General features: G+C 43.0%; 1 protein-coding gene across 6 annotated transcripts in view; it reads right to left on the bottom strand.

The window, feature by feature from the left end:
* Positions 1-637: 637 nt before the first annotated feature.
* The window catches only part of PACS1 (phosphofurin acidic cluster sorting protein 1), a 50,381-nt gene continuing 36,479 nt past the window's right edge, over positions 638-14,539 (bottom strand). For 3 of the 6 annotated variants that reach the window (XM_083164182.1, XM_083164184.1, XM_083164185.1), the window contains exons 18-24: positions 12,881-12,983; positions 12,253-12,295; positions 8,027-8,069; positions 7,772-7,907; positions 5,397-5,593; positions 4,628-4,747; positions 638-2,876 (exon numbers count right to left, since the gene is read on the bottom strand). In XM_083164182.1, the coding sequence (XP_083020308.1) occupies positions 2,761-2,876; positions 4,628-4,747; positions 5,397-5,593; positions 7,772-7,907; positions 8,027-8,069; positions 12,253-12,295; positions 12,881-12,983 (758 nt within the window). In that variant the 3' untranslated portion in view covers positions 638-2,760. Of the gene's footprint in view, positions 2,877-4,627; positions 4,748-5,396; positions 5,595-6,501; positions 6,558-7,771; positions 7,908-8,026; positions 8,070-12,252; positions 12,296-12,880; positions 12,984-14,539 lie in introns of those variants that run through there. The other 3 variants (XM_083164183.1, XM_083164186.1, XM_083164187.1) reach the window with 3 other exon arrangements.

Raw genomic sequence — 14,539 nt, 5'->3', positions numbered from 1 at the left:
GAACTCCCAAACACACTAGATGATTTTTATAAGATATCAGTCATTTTGGCCCTTCTGAGGGACCATGTAAAAAATCGCTTACTGCGTATACTCAATACCGTTAACAATATCAGGGAAGATGCATTAAGCTTTAAAAACAGATAAACCCGAGGGTGATAAAAAGTGATTAATGTCCAGCCATTCAGTTTCTAACTGCCATTTTTCAAACAGTCCATAACATGACAGTTGGGAGCTGATTGGCTGGACATTTATATCTCCTTTTCACCCTCGCATTTATCTGTTTGTAAGGCTTAATACATCTGCCCCATTATTCTGAACACAAAATGTACATTGTGAATGTGTATATTATGGTAATATACATGCTATTCCATACTCCAGTAATAGGCATAAAGCTCAGGACTGCATCAGCCCATTAGGGATCAGAAGGGAAAATACAATTGAATGAAGTATTTTGCATCATACAGAGTAGATTTCTGTTACACAATGATAGTAAACCTTCCATACTAAGCTCTTTTCCTTACACAATACATTCATGAACGGTTTGCTAGACAAGTGTGATAATGGGTCCAGTGATTACAGTATGTTGGGAATATAGAGCATAGATTGCTCTCACAAATCACAAGAACACCTCACTATATAAACCACAAAAACTTTAATGAAAATAATTTTAAAAACAATACAAAACATAAAAAGAAACTTGAAGCAAATTATATACATTTGTGCAACATCAGACAAATGGGGTAAGAGGACAAAAGGGACGACGGACTAAAGGCTAGGAGTTGTTCGGAACCCACTGGGGGCTGACTTACATTGTGCTTTGTAAATACTATACATTAACACATATTAAGACATTAAGAATGAGCCAAGTTTAAAGGGTTAGGAAGGGAGTGCTTAAATATAGGATTATGGAGTGTACAGGCTCACACAGGGTATAAGGACACTACAAGTGGGAGTATATATATATATATATATATATATATATATATATATATATATATATATATACACATGGCTGCATGTTCCAGGTGTTTGCTTGTGGCATGTGTTTGTGTTGTTTGGCTTATGGTAACAGTTTAGGACAGATATATCCAAGTCAAACATCTGTGAGCACATATCATGGCATTTAGGGTATGTACTGTAATTCTGTGGGTGTTATACGGTAGACCAGGGATGGGGAACCTTCAGCTCTCCAGCTGTTGTTGAACTACACATCCCAGCATGCCCTGCAATAGCTTTAGGATTGCCAAATAACAAAACTGTAGCAAAACATGCTGGGATGTGTAGTTCAACAACAGCTGGAGGGCCGAAGGTTCCCCATCCCTGCTGTAGACAGATAAGTTCAGATATTAGTTATTATTGCATATGCAATTAAATACCTGTCCAATATTACACTGCATATCCTGGATCTGACAGCAGGTAAGTGTGTGTCAGGTAGGTGTAAGCCTGTAACACTGGGATTATTGGTGGTATTTGCCGGCATGTAACATGAGGACTTTGTAACCATGTATATGAAGATGTAGTGGTGGCTACAGTGCCGGCTGTACAGTGCACGGGGAAACTACTTAGCACATTAAAACATAGATGATAACATGTATGTAATGTATGTAATGTATGTAGCTGATTGTTCCCCGGGGGATGAGTGCGATGAAGGCTTCACACACTCCTTCTAAGCCCATCCCCCAGATTCCCATTGGCTAGTTCCACAGGATTTGGTGGGTGGATTTAGAAGTTTGTGAAACTTTATGTTGATTTCCTGGTGCCGCACAGCTGGAAATCCACTCAGCGTACCCGATCCTGAGGGAACCAACCAGCACACATATTCCATACAGGATAACATTCATATGCTAATTGGATTCCCACACGGAATTATATGGTCAGCGCTGTTTGTATCCATATTACAGTGTATGAGAAGGATCAGAACGTACAGTATGTAACAGTGTATAAAAGGGTTTGAGAAACCAATGTAACATTGTGTGACAGGGATTTGTGCGCCATTTCACATATAAGTTATAATGCACCATTCCCAAAATAACATCCACAGTATTATATAGATATATATATATATATTGTCTCCCTTAACTCAGAAATTGGCTAATACTACGTAACAGCGATGGATAATATTAACACTGTTCAACTTCACTACAATTCAAATGAAGCAACAATCAAAAGGGTAATTCCCCCAAACTGCATAATTATGGTACTTAGCGTAAGGCAGGGGAGATTTATCAATGGAGGATCCAATGACAGAGGTGTCTGCATTTCTCACATCAGTGATATATCAGTATTTGTACAGTATGTTGCTCATATATAGTGTTCTTGCTTTCTTTGACGCTCATTAGCTAACACTGAGGGCAGTCCTGCTCAGTGTAGTAGTCAGTCAGCAATCAGATTTATTTGTAATTAGCTATTCGGCATTAGACCAATCAGAGCGAATGTACGACTGAATGCTCATGTGGAAGTTTGCCCCTTATAAAAGAACCTTATATGTTGTAATCATTTCCATGAATGGCACTAGAGATTTCCATGACACAATACAATAAGCAGCTTCTATCTATACTATGTAACAGTAAATGACTGTCCTCGGTATGCTATAATGTATATATAACATTTATATGGAGATGTAACAGGTGGCGTCGTTACTACAGCACCTAAATGTCATTGGCATGTATGGACATACAATACGTGTCACAGATCACTAAGGGGGAGAGCTGTGGGGACAAATTAATGTTTAGGGTGTAAAGCTCAACATTTCTTTAGGCTTCATGGTTTTCCAGCTGAGCTAAAAATGCCAACAGGGAAATATTTGACATGAGTCGGCCACTGAGATGCCACCTGGAAAAACTTCACGTCACTGAAGAGACGTCCGTCAACTGTGACTGAAAGATATAAGAAACAAAAGATGATTGTGAGAGCAGAACAGCTGGTGAAGAAGGGAAAACACAAAAACAAATGTAAGAATACATGTGACTAGCAGAGGGCCACATAAATAAAGCAGAGGGCCACATAAATAAAGAGGCAGCTGGTGTGATGGGAGGTACTGATCATAACTACCGGTACCTAGCTGTGCGCGTCCACCGGTACCTAGCTGTGTGCGCAGCCACCGGTACCTAGCTGTGTGCGCAGCCACCGGTACCTAGCTGTGTGCGCAGCCACCGGTACCTAGCTGTGTGCGCAGCCACCGGTACCTAGCTGTGTGCGCAGCCACCGGTACCTAGCTGTGTGCGCAGCCACCGGTACCTAGCTGTGTGCGCAGCCACCGGTACCTAGCTGTGTGCGCAGCCACCGGTACCTAGCTGTGTGCGCATCCACCGGTACCTATCTGTGTGCATCCACCTGTACCTATCTGTGTGCATCCACCAGTACCTAGCTGTGTGCATCCACCGGTACCAATGGTCACTCTGTCAGAGCTGCAGCATTTCTCTGTGGAGAGAGGAGAACCTTCCAGCAGGACAACCATCTCTGCAGCAATCCACCAATCAGGTCTGTATGGTAGAGTGGCTACACAGAAGTCACCCTTAGTAAATAGCAGATTGCAGCCCACCTGGAGTTTGCCAAAATGCACCTGAAGGTCTCTAAGATCATGAGAAACCAAAATTCTCTGTCTGATGAGACAAAGATCAACTCTTTGGCGTGAATGCCAGGGTCATGTTTGGAGGAAACTAGACACCGCTCATCACTGAGCCAATACCATCCCTACAGTGAAGCCTGGTGGTGGCAGCATCATGCTGTGGGGATCAGCGGCAGGAACTGGGAGACTAGTCAGGACAGAGGGAAAGATGGATGCAGCAATGTACAGAGACATCCTGGATGAAAACCTGCTCCAAAGATATCACAGGAGCGACTTCAGGAAGACTCTGTGAATGTCCCTGAGTGGCCCAGCCACAGCCCATACGTGAATCCTATTGAACATCTCCGGAGAGATCTGAAAATGGCTGTGCACCGATGCTTCATTTGGGAATAAGGCAGAACAAATGTGGAAAAAGTGAAGTGCTGTGAATACTTTCGAGATGCACTGTATATCATAGGGGATTTAGACTGACTTGGAGGCTGCGAAGGCCATGGGGAGGTGGCCGCTGCTGACATCAGCACATTCCACCCCCAAACACCTGGCGCCTGTCAATCACTTTGTGTACAGCCAGCAAAGGCTAGCCTACGCATGGTCTGTTCACAAGGGGACCCCACGCATGCCTGAAGCTTATTGTGCACATGTGCAATCACACAGCCCTACGTACGGGGCTGAATCAGCCGCTGTGTTTCAACAGTGGCACAGATATAAGGACATAAATCGATTCAAAGTACCGTTCCTATAATTGAAGGCTACCTACAGTATGCTTCATCTCTTTGGAATCAGAGATTATTACTGTAGACAAATGTTACAAGTGTGAATCAGAGACTGAGATTAGTAATTGCAACAAACCAACATATGTTCTTCCATAGAACACCAGCAGGAGAGCTGCGGTTCATCTGTGGTCTTTACATACTGGATTATTATCTGCTGCTTATGTATCTTTCCTGAGTATCTTTAAATGAATTACTTAGAATTTGTATTTGAATGCGGATTAGTAAAGTAATTATACCGATGAGCCCAACCAAATGTTATTTTAAATTCAATAAAGCCCCCCCTTACCTCTTAGCATCGTCTGCTGCTGTCGTGCTGAACAAATCAGTCTGGTTATTCCTTCTATTATTTGACTTTTGGCATCAGTTTCCTTTTCCTTTGGCTTTTTACTTAAGAAAATAGTTGGCACTGAAATATAAAAACATAAAAACATTAGAAATATGTCTAATTCGTGAGTAAAATATCTGACGCTCCAATGGACCACATGAACCATGTAAGGAGCACATGAAAGGTCGGCATTTCTTCCATAACAATTCACAGAACACAAGGCCTAATTCAGACCTGTATATACACGCAGCCTAGAAAACAGGTTTTTTTCCCAACTTTCAAATTCACGCATCTGATATCTTTTGAGGTGATGGTCGGTTTGCTATTCAAATGTTTTTTCTTTAGACATCTAATCTGCTGTAGTTGTCTCAATTATCACACCAATTTATTCCCCTTCTTTAACCCCACGCCCATTTTATCCCTTTTTTTAATATCACAGATTGCATATATTTTATTTGCGCTCCGTTTAATCTCCCTTTTCTTTATTCCCTATTCTGTTCCACCCTGTTTATGTGATTTGGATGTGAATGAAGTTGGGAAGAACAACCTTTCCACAGCTCTCCCAAACTCCATTCATCTGAAGAGGATTGTTACCTTTATCTATGCAGCAGTTTCCTAAGTAAACCCTGTACTGTCAGCTTTGGAACATCACAATGTAATTGAGCATGATACAGAGAAATAATCTAGAATGTTGTAGCACAATACAGTATGTAAACGACATGTAAATCACCTTTCTTATTCCGGTGCTCTGTGGTTACTACACTTAGGCTCATGCTGCCAGGTGGGGTATCTGGTCCCGGTAGGCGTGACACAACAACAGAACGGAAAATGCTACGGAGAGTGTTCTTCCCGCCACCTTCTCTCTCTTTCCTTCTGTCACAGCTTAGCCAGTAATCAACCTGCAATCCCAGTGCATCAGGGGTGGGCCTATGGTATGAAAGGAATCATGTGTCAGACTCTGATCCCCAATCATACATTTCTTAAACAGAAGAATTCATATACACTGTGCCAATCCCAGTGCATCAGGGGTGGGCCTATGGTATGAAAGGAATCATGTGTCAGACTCTGATCCCCAATCATACATGCCTTAAACAGAAGAATTCATATACACTGTGCCAATCCCAGTGCATCAGGGGTGGGCCTATGGTATGAAAGGAATCATGTGTCAGACTCTGATCCCCAATCATACATGCCTTAAACAGAAGAATTCATATACACTGTGCCAATCCCAGTGCATCAGGGGTGGGCCTATGGTATGAAAGGAATCATGTGTCAGACTCTGATCCCCAATCATACATGCCTTAAACAGAAGAATTCATATACACTGTGCCAATCCCAGTGCATCAGGGGTGGGCCTATGGTATGAAAGGAATCATGTGTCAGACTCTGATCCCCAATCATACATGCCTTAAACAGAAGAATTCATATACACTGTGCCAATCCCAGTGCATCAGGGGTGGGCCTATGGTATGAAAGGAATCATGTGTCAGACTCTGATCCCCAATCATACATGCCTTAAACAGAAGAATTCATATACACTGTGCCAATCCCAGTGCATCAGGGGTGGGCCTATGGTATGAAAGGAATCATGTGTCAGACTCTGATCCCCAATCATACATGCCTTAAACAGAAGAATTCATATACACTGTGCCAATCCCAGTGCATTAGGGGTGGGCCTATGGTATGAAAGGAATCATGTGTCAGACTCTGATCCCCCATCATACATGCCTTAAACAGAAGAATTCATATACACTGTGCCAATCCCAGTGCATCAGGGGTGGGCCTATGGTATGAAAGGAATCATGTGTCAGACTCTGATCCCCAATCATACATGCCTTAAACAGAAGAATTCATATACACTGTGCCAATCCCAGTGCATCAGGGGTGGGCCTATGGTATGAAAGGAATCATGTGTCAGACTCTGATCCCCAATCATACATGCCTTAAACAGAAGAATTCATATACACTGTGCCAATGGCGTATCAATGAGGGGATATGTCTCCTACATTCTAGATGAGGCCTCCCACTGCACTTTTTGGTGACGCTTTTCATATCGCAAAAAACCCAGGTCAAACTCGAGTTGTTACCAGGTGAACCCAGTGTGAAAGCACCAAACCAAACCTTGTAACCCAGCAATTCTAGCCGGGCGACCTGGGTTTTACCCCTTGAGTGGTGGGTTTTTCTGGGGCTGTGCTGGCCGCCATTCACAGCACTGACCAGGCGGCAGGCTGTGAGAAGTTTGGGGCAGCTCAGGGGGACTCGGGCATCTGAACTTCCAAGCGCTCCTAAGCAGTTCCAAACTTTCCTGAGCGGGCCGCCCGCTCACTGCAGCGAATGGCAGTGGGGGCAGGGGCAGGGGAACTCGGGTGTACTATTGCCAGAGGGGGGGGGGGGAGCGACGATGGGGTGGGGGGTTCCCTAGAGGTGGTACGCCAGTGGTGCACAGCGTGATGCACCCCTGGCACACACCTACATACTGGTGGTATGGCCGGAAATTTTCTGGGACAGCCCGCTGTAGCAGCGCAACTGAGCCCATAAAATGTACCGGTATAACACCTAAGTGGTTAATGTGAATGCACCGGACCTGGGTTCCGACCTGGGTTTGCAATTTGAAAGGGGTATAAAAATGAATCCCACACATTTGCATTTACTTTGTGGGAACAACAAGTGGTCGCTGGGGCCAAATCTGGACTGTTTGGTGGATGATCAAGCTCCTGGATTGTCCTGGTGGAGGAAAGCACCACAAGCGCTTGGATGGCAACTGGAAATGGCCTCTAGCGAATGCAGCAGGCATCGGTTGGTGTATCAGTTCCCAATGACGCTGTGCGAGTATTCAGGTAGCTTCATGACCAGTCCTGGTCACAATAAGTAGAGGTGGGGCACTGACTCTGGGCATTTCTTAACCCAATAGCACAGACTCCGTCTCCATCTATACAGCTACCCATGCATCGGCTTGGCTATTAATGTACTCTATATGGGAATGGGTTCAAACTGAATAACCTACTGAACACTTCTGCTTTACCCTTTTGCCATTACTCAGCTATGACCTGTCAGACGTAATTTCATAGGTTGATCTCTTCTGATCTCTTCCCTGTACTACCTTACCCTGTGCTTCCTTGGAGACCAGCACTGAGTGATGGAGAAGATGGAGGTGTAGCTGAACTGTCTCGTGGGAGCCCAGATGAAGCAGGGGGCGATGTAGAAGGGAGACCGACCCCGAGGGAGACAGAATCCTCTGCATCTGTGAAACATGATAGAATTGAAGAGTGAGGGAGGGTAAAGGAAAGTTAAATAGAAAAAGACGTATATGTTAGGATTGGAGGAGTGGTACAGTTTAGGGAGTGCTTCTTCCTCACATACCAGTATTTGGGGGGGACGTCTCCACCAATCCGACTTTCACCACCTGCAGGGGGACATGAGGGGCAATGAGAGGAAGGAGACCTCAAAGGAAAAGGTACAGGGAGGCACAAGGAGAAAAGGAAAAACATCTCAATATATGACAAGAGGAAAGGGAGAAATGGAAGAGAATGAGAGACCGTCTCTGAAATGAATGAAACATTCAGCTGGGAGAAAGTGGTTTAACAGCAGATAATGTTTATAACAAATTTTATTAAAATAGGTCAGTAAAGTGGAAAGATGTAAAGAGAGTACAGTTAGGAGCTGATCCTCCGATGGACGCATAGGAAATTCTAGCTGCATCAATCGGTTGGTTTCTGCAAATGTGGCCACAAAGTTCTTCCCTAGTGTACACCTGTGCGCATGAAGGACTGTTGCTCACTTGCATTATCTCTAGTCACTGTAATATCAACACCCCCCCCCCCCCCCCCCCAACGTTTCAAAGCCCTAAGGCTTTTTTTATCAAGGTACAGATGAGAATCGTTCTCTTCTGCACCTTGATTAAAAGCCTTAGGGCGTTGAAACGTTGGTATCTTATGCCGCTGCAGTCCTGTTTTTATTTCTGAGTGCCGCCGCCCCCTATCCTGTATACTATAGGAGGTATGTGCCCGCATCTTCTCTCTGGAAGGCACCGGATCTCCCCTGATTAGCTGTGAGCCCCATCAAAGCTCTACATATCCTGGAGTGCCACCCTAGAAGCGATATAGATGACTATATAGAGTGGCACTCGTGAGACTTCTTTGCAGTAGAAACATGTTGGATTAAACAACAATTCTACTGCAAAGAAGTCTCACGAGTGCCACTTTATATCGTCCTATATACAAGCGGTTTTACAGTTCAAGGAGGCACCGGAGCAGTGTTAACCAGCATTGGATATTGGAATGAGTTCCGGGACTCTGGTTACATATATATATATATATATATATATATATATATATATATATATATATATATATATATATATATATATATATATATATATCTCAACTCCAAAAAAATGATGGCACTCTGCAGGCAGTGACAGCAGTTTAAAACAAGATTGCGTGCATTGAAGCTAAACTTTCTGTGGGATTGTGCTCTGAGGAAGGGGGTCAAACCCCAGAAGCTTAGCTTCAATACACGCTATCTTGTTTTAAACTGCTGTTCCTGCCTCCGGAGTGCCATCATTTTTTGGAGTTGATGTATTGATTACTTTCTGGGCATCGGGGCCCGTTGTATTACTAGAGTGCTCAGGTATTACAAGAAAATATTAAAAACCACAGTTAGCTTTAAAAAAAAAATGAATAAAAAAATGTGTAAAAGCATCCTCTTAAATATAGGTCTTCTGGCCCCCATACATCAGCAATCACAATTAATTGCTTCTCAGATCCAGTGATTTTTTCCCCCCAGATAAACTGTTTCTTCAATCTATTTGACTTGCCCACACATTTGTTTCAGCGATCGGCAGATTTTTCCTGTTAGAATGCCCACACATACAAAAATGAAACTCCAATAAAACCAGATTTTTAAACATGCCACGAGCAACGCTGTTTGGGAGAATCCTCGCTGTCTTGTGACCACATGGATTTCCCCGGAACATGGAATAGGGTGAGCGGCCGGCAAGGGAGTTAAACAGCGAGGATCGCTGGTTTTCAGTGATTCCTGCTGTTTAACCCCCTCACCGGCCGCATTGAATACTACCCATAGTCTATGTTTCTATACAGTACTGCATACAGATACCATTAATTATGGGCACCAAAATGAACAAGCTACTTATAGGCTAAATGGAGTTATTATAGGGAATTCTGCTGTAGAGAAGGACTTGGGGGTCATTATAGATGAACAATTGGGTAATAGTGCACACTGCTCAAGTGCCGCAGCAAAAGCAAACCGGACACTGGCATGTTAAAAGGGGTATGGATTCAGGGAAAGCCAATGTGATAGTGTCTCTTTACAAGGCATTGGTGAGACCACACTTGGAGTATTGTGTTCAGTTCTGGGCACCGCACCTTAAAAAGGACATAAATGAATTGGAACAGGTAAAGAGTAGGGCGACTAAGTTGGTAACAGGTCTGGAATCACTAGAATACAAAGATAGGTTATACCAGGCTGAATATGTTCTCACTGGAGAAACGGAGGCTGAGAGGTGATATGATTACTATGTACACATACAGGACTGGGAATCCTATGGAACTGGGACATGATTGGTCACTAACAGGCCTATACTTAGGACACGCGGGCATGTACTGAGGCTCGAGGAAAAGAGATTCCCTACTGAATTAAGAAGAGGATTCTTCACCATTAGAGGAGTAACATTCTGGAACTCATTGCCGGTGGTTACAGCAAATATTGTTAATGAATTTAAGTTAAAACTAGATGCGTTTCTGGCCACTAAGGGAATCCTATAGATATGACTTACTCAAGTCATATCTATAGGATTCCCTTAGTTACAAGTTACATAGGTTGAACTCAATGGACTGACGACTTTTTTTCAGCCTTAATTATTATGTTACTAGGTTATTATGTTACTAGGTTATTATGTTACTAGGTTACTATGTTACTAGGTTACTATGTTACTAGGTTACTATGTTACTAGGTTATTATGTTACTATGTTACTAGGTTACTATGTTACTAGGTTACGATGTTACTAGGTTACTATGGGCCTTATTCTGGTCGGTGCGGATATATCAGCGTGCGTTCGGCCCGCCGATGTTTTGTGTCTGCGCATGTGCAGAGGCGTCTCTGCGCATGTGCGAGCGGGGCGTACGGCCAAATCCCGCATGATATGTGAACACTCCGAACAGGGGGTGGAGAGGGGCGTGAAGGGCTATTTGGGCTCATTACCATATGCATACGCCCCGCGTTTCATGGGCGTTCAAATGCAAACGCTGGGCGTACGTATGGTAATGCGGTCGTGGCGCACGTGTAGGGGGCGGACATATGACATCGCCGGATGTCAGCTGCCCGCCCAGATCCCTGCTTTTGCACGGAGAAATGTCCGTGTGGTCTGAGGTTGCGGGAGCTGGTGGAGCACTCGGTCCTGCATCCGATGGTCTGCGACCATCGAATGATGGGGGAGGTTCCCTTAGATGGAGGAGGCGTATTCCGTGTAAAATACACGTGCGGTCCGTTCGGCCAGCTTCTTACCGCGTACGGACGGAGTTGGCGATCCGTATGGAAGGCGGGGTTTCGCACACACGGTCCTGGCCGCATAATCGGATCCGGCCGCACCGACCAGAATAAGGCCCCATGTTACTAAGTTATTATGTTACTAGGTTATTATGTTACTAGGTTACTATGTTACTAGGTTATTATGTTACTAGGTTACTAGGTTATTATGTTACTAGGTTACTATGTTACTAGGTTATTATGTTACTAGGTTACTAGGTTATTATGTTACTAGGTTACTATGTTACTAGGTTACTATGTTACTAGGTTACTATGTTACTAGGTTATTATGTTACTAGGTTACTAGGTTATTATGTTACTAGGTTACTATGTTACTAGGTTACTATGTTACTAGGTTACTATGTTACTAGGTTACTATGTTACTAGGTTATTATGTTACTAGGTTATTATGTTACTAGGGGCCTTATTCTAGTTCACTCTTTCTGACAAAATCCTTCTTAGATGGACAAAACCATGTGCACTGCAGGGGGGCAGATGTAAAATGTGCAGAGAGAATTAGATTTGGGTGAGTTATTTTGTTTCTGTGCAGGGTAAATATGGACTGCTTTATTTTTACACTGCAATATAGATCTCACTGAAGTAAAACCCCACCCAAATCTAACTCTCTCTGCACATGTTACATCTGCCCCACCTGCAGTGCACATGGTTTTGTCCATCTAAGAAGGATTTTGTCAGAAAGAGTGAACTAGAATAACCCCCTAAGTTATTATGTTACTAGGTTATTATGTTACTATGTTACTAGGTTATTATGTTACTATGTTACTAGGTTATTATGTTACTATGCTACTATGCCTACACCAAGCCCATTATTTATTTTATGCAATAGTCATTTTTCAAATAAATACACAAAAATAAACAATTTGTTTTCAGGATTTTAAAAAGAGAGTATATAATGAAATTGGTTATAGATATGATGATTGCAAATGGTGTTTTGATAAACAGCTTCAGAAATAAAGGAATTTGCAGTTTCCTGAAAATAAATCCATCAAGTTGAATGAAGTAATCTCTCTGTGCTACTTACCCCAATGAACGGGATAAACTTTTGGTAAGAATCATCCTCCTGGCTAAGAAAGGAAGAGAAAGTGTAATGCCTCAGACATGCCATAGCATCTGCTCTATGTTCTCATGTTATCATGCAATCTAGGCTTGGTATTAGCAAATATACAGGACTTTTAAAGGTAAAAACAACTTATTTTGTATTAATCTAATGTAAGTGTAAAAAAGATCCATGTTTTGAGAATGTTGAATCCCCCTATGTATCTGTGGTATGCCCCTCGCAATACAATCTTGGACTTGTATACCATTGTAGCATATACAGATGTGGCCACTGACCTTATTCGTGAGCAGCCGCAATGCAATTATGACTAGCTGCAGCACGGAGGCCCGTTAGCGTAAGCATACACCATGCAATCCTATGGATCGCGGGTGCTTGTTCACACCCACGGGCACGCTAATCGTGGCAAATGACTTGTGTATGCCCTGATCAGATTTTAGGATGAGCTGGGACACATCTGTACATGACTATTTATGATGTAGAAATAAAAATGCTTATCTGCTTTGTCTCACCAAACCATACATTTGTCATTTCTATTATCAAGCCAAATCTCAAACCCATAGTGCCATCTATCCCTGGTCTTCTGGCTACTCACAGTTTATGTTTGCAGGTTAACATGGCTTCTGCGATTGGTAGCTGGTGAGAGTTATTGGCTCCACCCATGTACTGCATTATACGACCAATGACATCAAACGGTTCTTTATAGAAACAAAGTATTGAATGGTTTAAGACAATTCAAATGAATGATGAAATATGTATTTCTAACCGAGTGTGCTCTAGAATGTAAGCATACTGTACATATTTTAAAGGAAGACCAAGTAAAACTAGAATACGTTTTATTATTATTTTTATTTAAACATTAGATAAAATACAGATATTACACATGTGCTTGAAAATACTGCACAAAAAAGTTACTGGAAAAAAGAACCAGTGGGCGCCTTCTGTACGCTAAAACAATTTATTACACGAATATCACAAAAACACACAATATGCACACACAAAATTATAATAAAAGACAATACGGCCAGTACTGTGAAGGATGGAAATGTAACCACTGACTGAGTACAAAAAGAGGACATTAATTCTACAAAACATTATCTTGGACTCTCTTTCCTATGAGAATAACTAATCCATTCTCGCTGACATACTGACCCTAACAGGAGACGGACCATCCAAATGAGGATTTAAAAAGTTTTACTCATTTTACAAACATCAGCATTATTGTAGGTATGGGAATACTTCCACATACCATGCACCTTTGACTGTTATTTTATTTACATATATTTGGTATATTGTTTGGTTTCTTTTCTTGTCATGTGATAATTTTGTGATTGTTATACATTTGTATTGATTAAAATGTAAGACTCAGATCCGTATTGTAGCGCAGTCTGTTCTGTGTTCTGGTGGTCGTCCCATTATCCCTCCTCCACCCGACTTCCCAGTTGTCATAATGTAGTCCGACAGGCAACGCTCTCCGGCATCCGCCAAACCCAGACTTGCCCAAACACAGAAGCATGATTTGTCACTCTTTGGTTCTGGGGGGTTGGTTCTGCGCTCCACTGCTAAAGGATTTTGCGGTGCGGCAGATTCTGGGTTCTTCTGCCTGTAGAGCCCGGGGTAATAGGTATTTGCAATTTCTGGTGAATTGCGCACTCGCTATGTTGATAATTATAATGGACCTCTTATGTTACACTTTATCCGCTGGAAGTTAGTGATAATGATGTACTGCACACTGTAATTTATTTTAAACAAATGTTTTTATTCTGATATTTGAACAAAAGTTGTATTCAAAAGAAGGCGGGTGCTGGGTAAGGGTTGGATAAGTCTCATGGACCTCCAATCTTGCAGATCTCACTATGTGTCTTCCGCAAATTGGGTTAAAGTATCCTGTCTTAGCAGACCTCTGTGGTTGGGCAATGCACAGGGTTGCTATTGAGGATGGGGCTGTGTGGGTTTGGGTGGTGGGGGTGGCTGCCCGCAGCTGTGATTGGGCACTTGTAAGGCTGGGTGGCAGCGGAAGTCTCCTGTTGAACAAAGTTAGGGTGGTCAAGGAAAGTGACCGGTGGTACCGGTGGGCTAACGTCCCTTACCCTCCGGTGGTGCACCGTTCACTTACCCGATACCTGGTTCTGTTGCCGGCAGGGGATGCTTGCCGCGTCCTTCCACGTGTCTTCACCGGCGTCCTCACAGTATGCGATAGCCGGCAGTCTGGTCCGCACCGCTGATGCAGTAGTTCGCGTCACTTCCGGTGATT

The sequence above is a fragment of the Crinia signifera genome, chromosome 11 (genome assembly GCF_055691185.1).
Source record: "Crinia signifera chromosome 11, ASM5569118v1, whole genome shotgun sequence".
NCBI classification, from domain to species: domain Eukaryota; kingdom Metazoa; phylum Chordata; class Amphibia; order Anura; family Myobatrachidae; genus Crinia; species Crinia signifera.
Note: the sequence above shows the minus strand (reverse complement) of the source record. Positions and strands in the feature narration are given on the sequence as shown.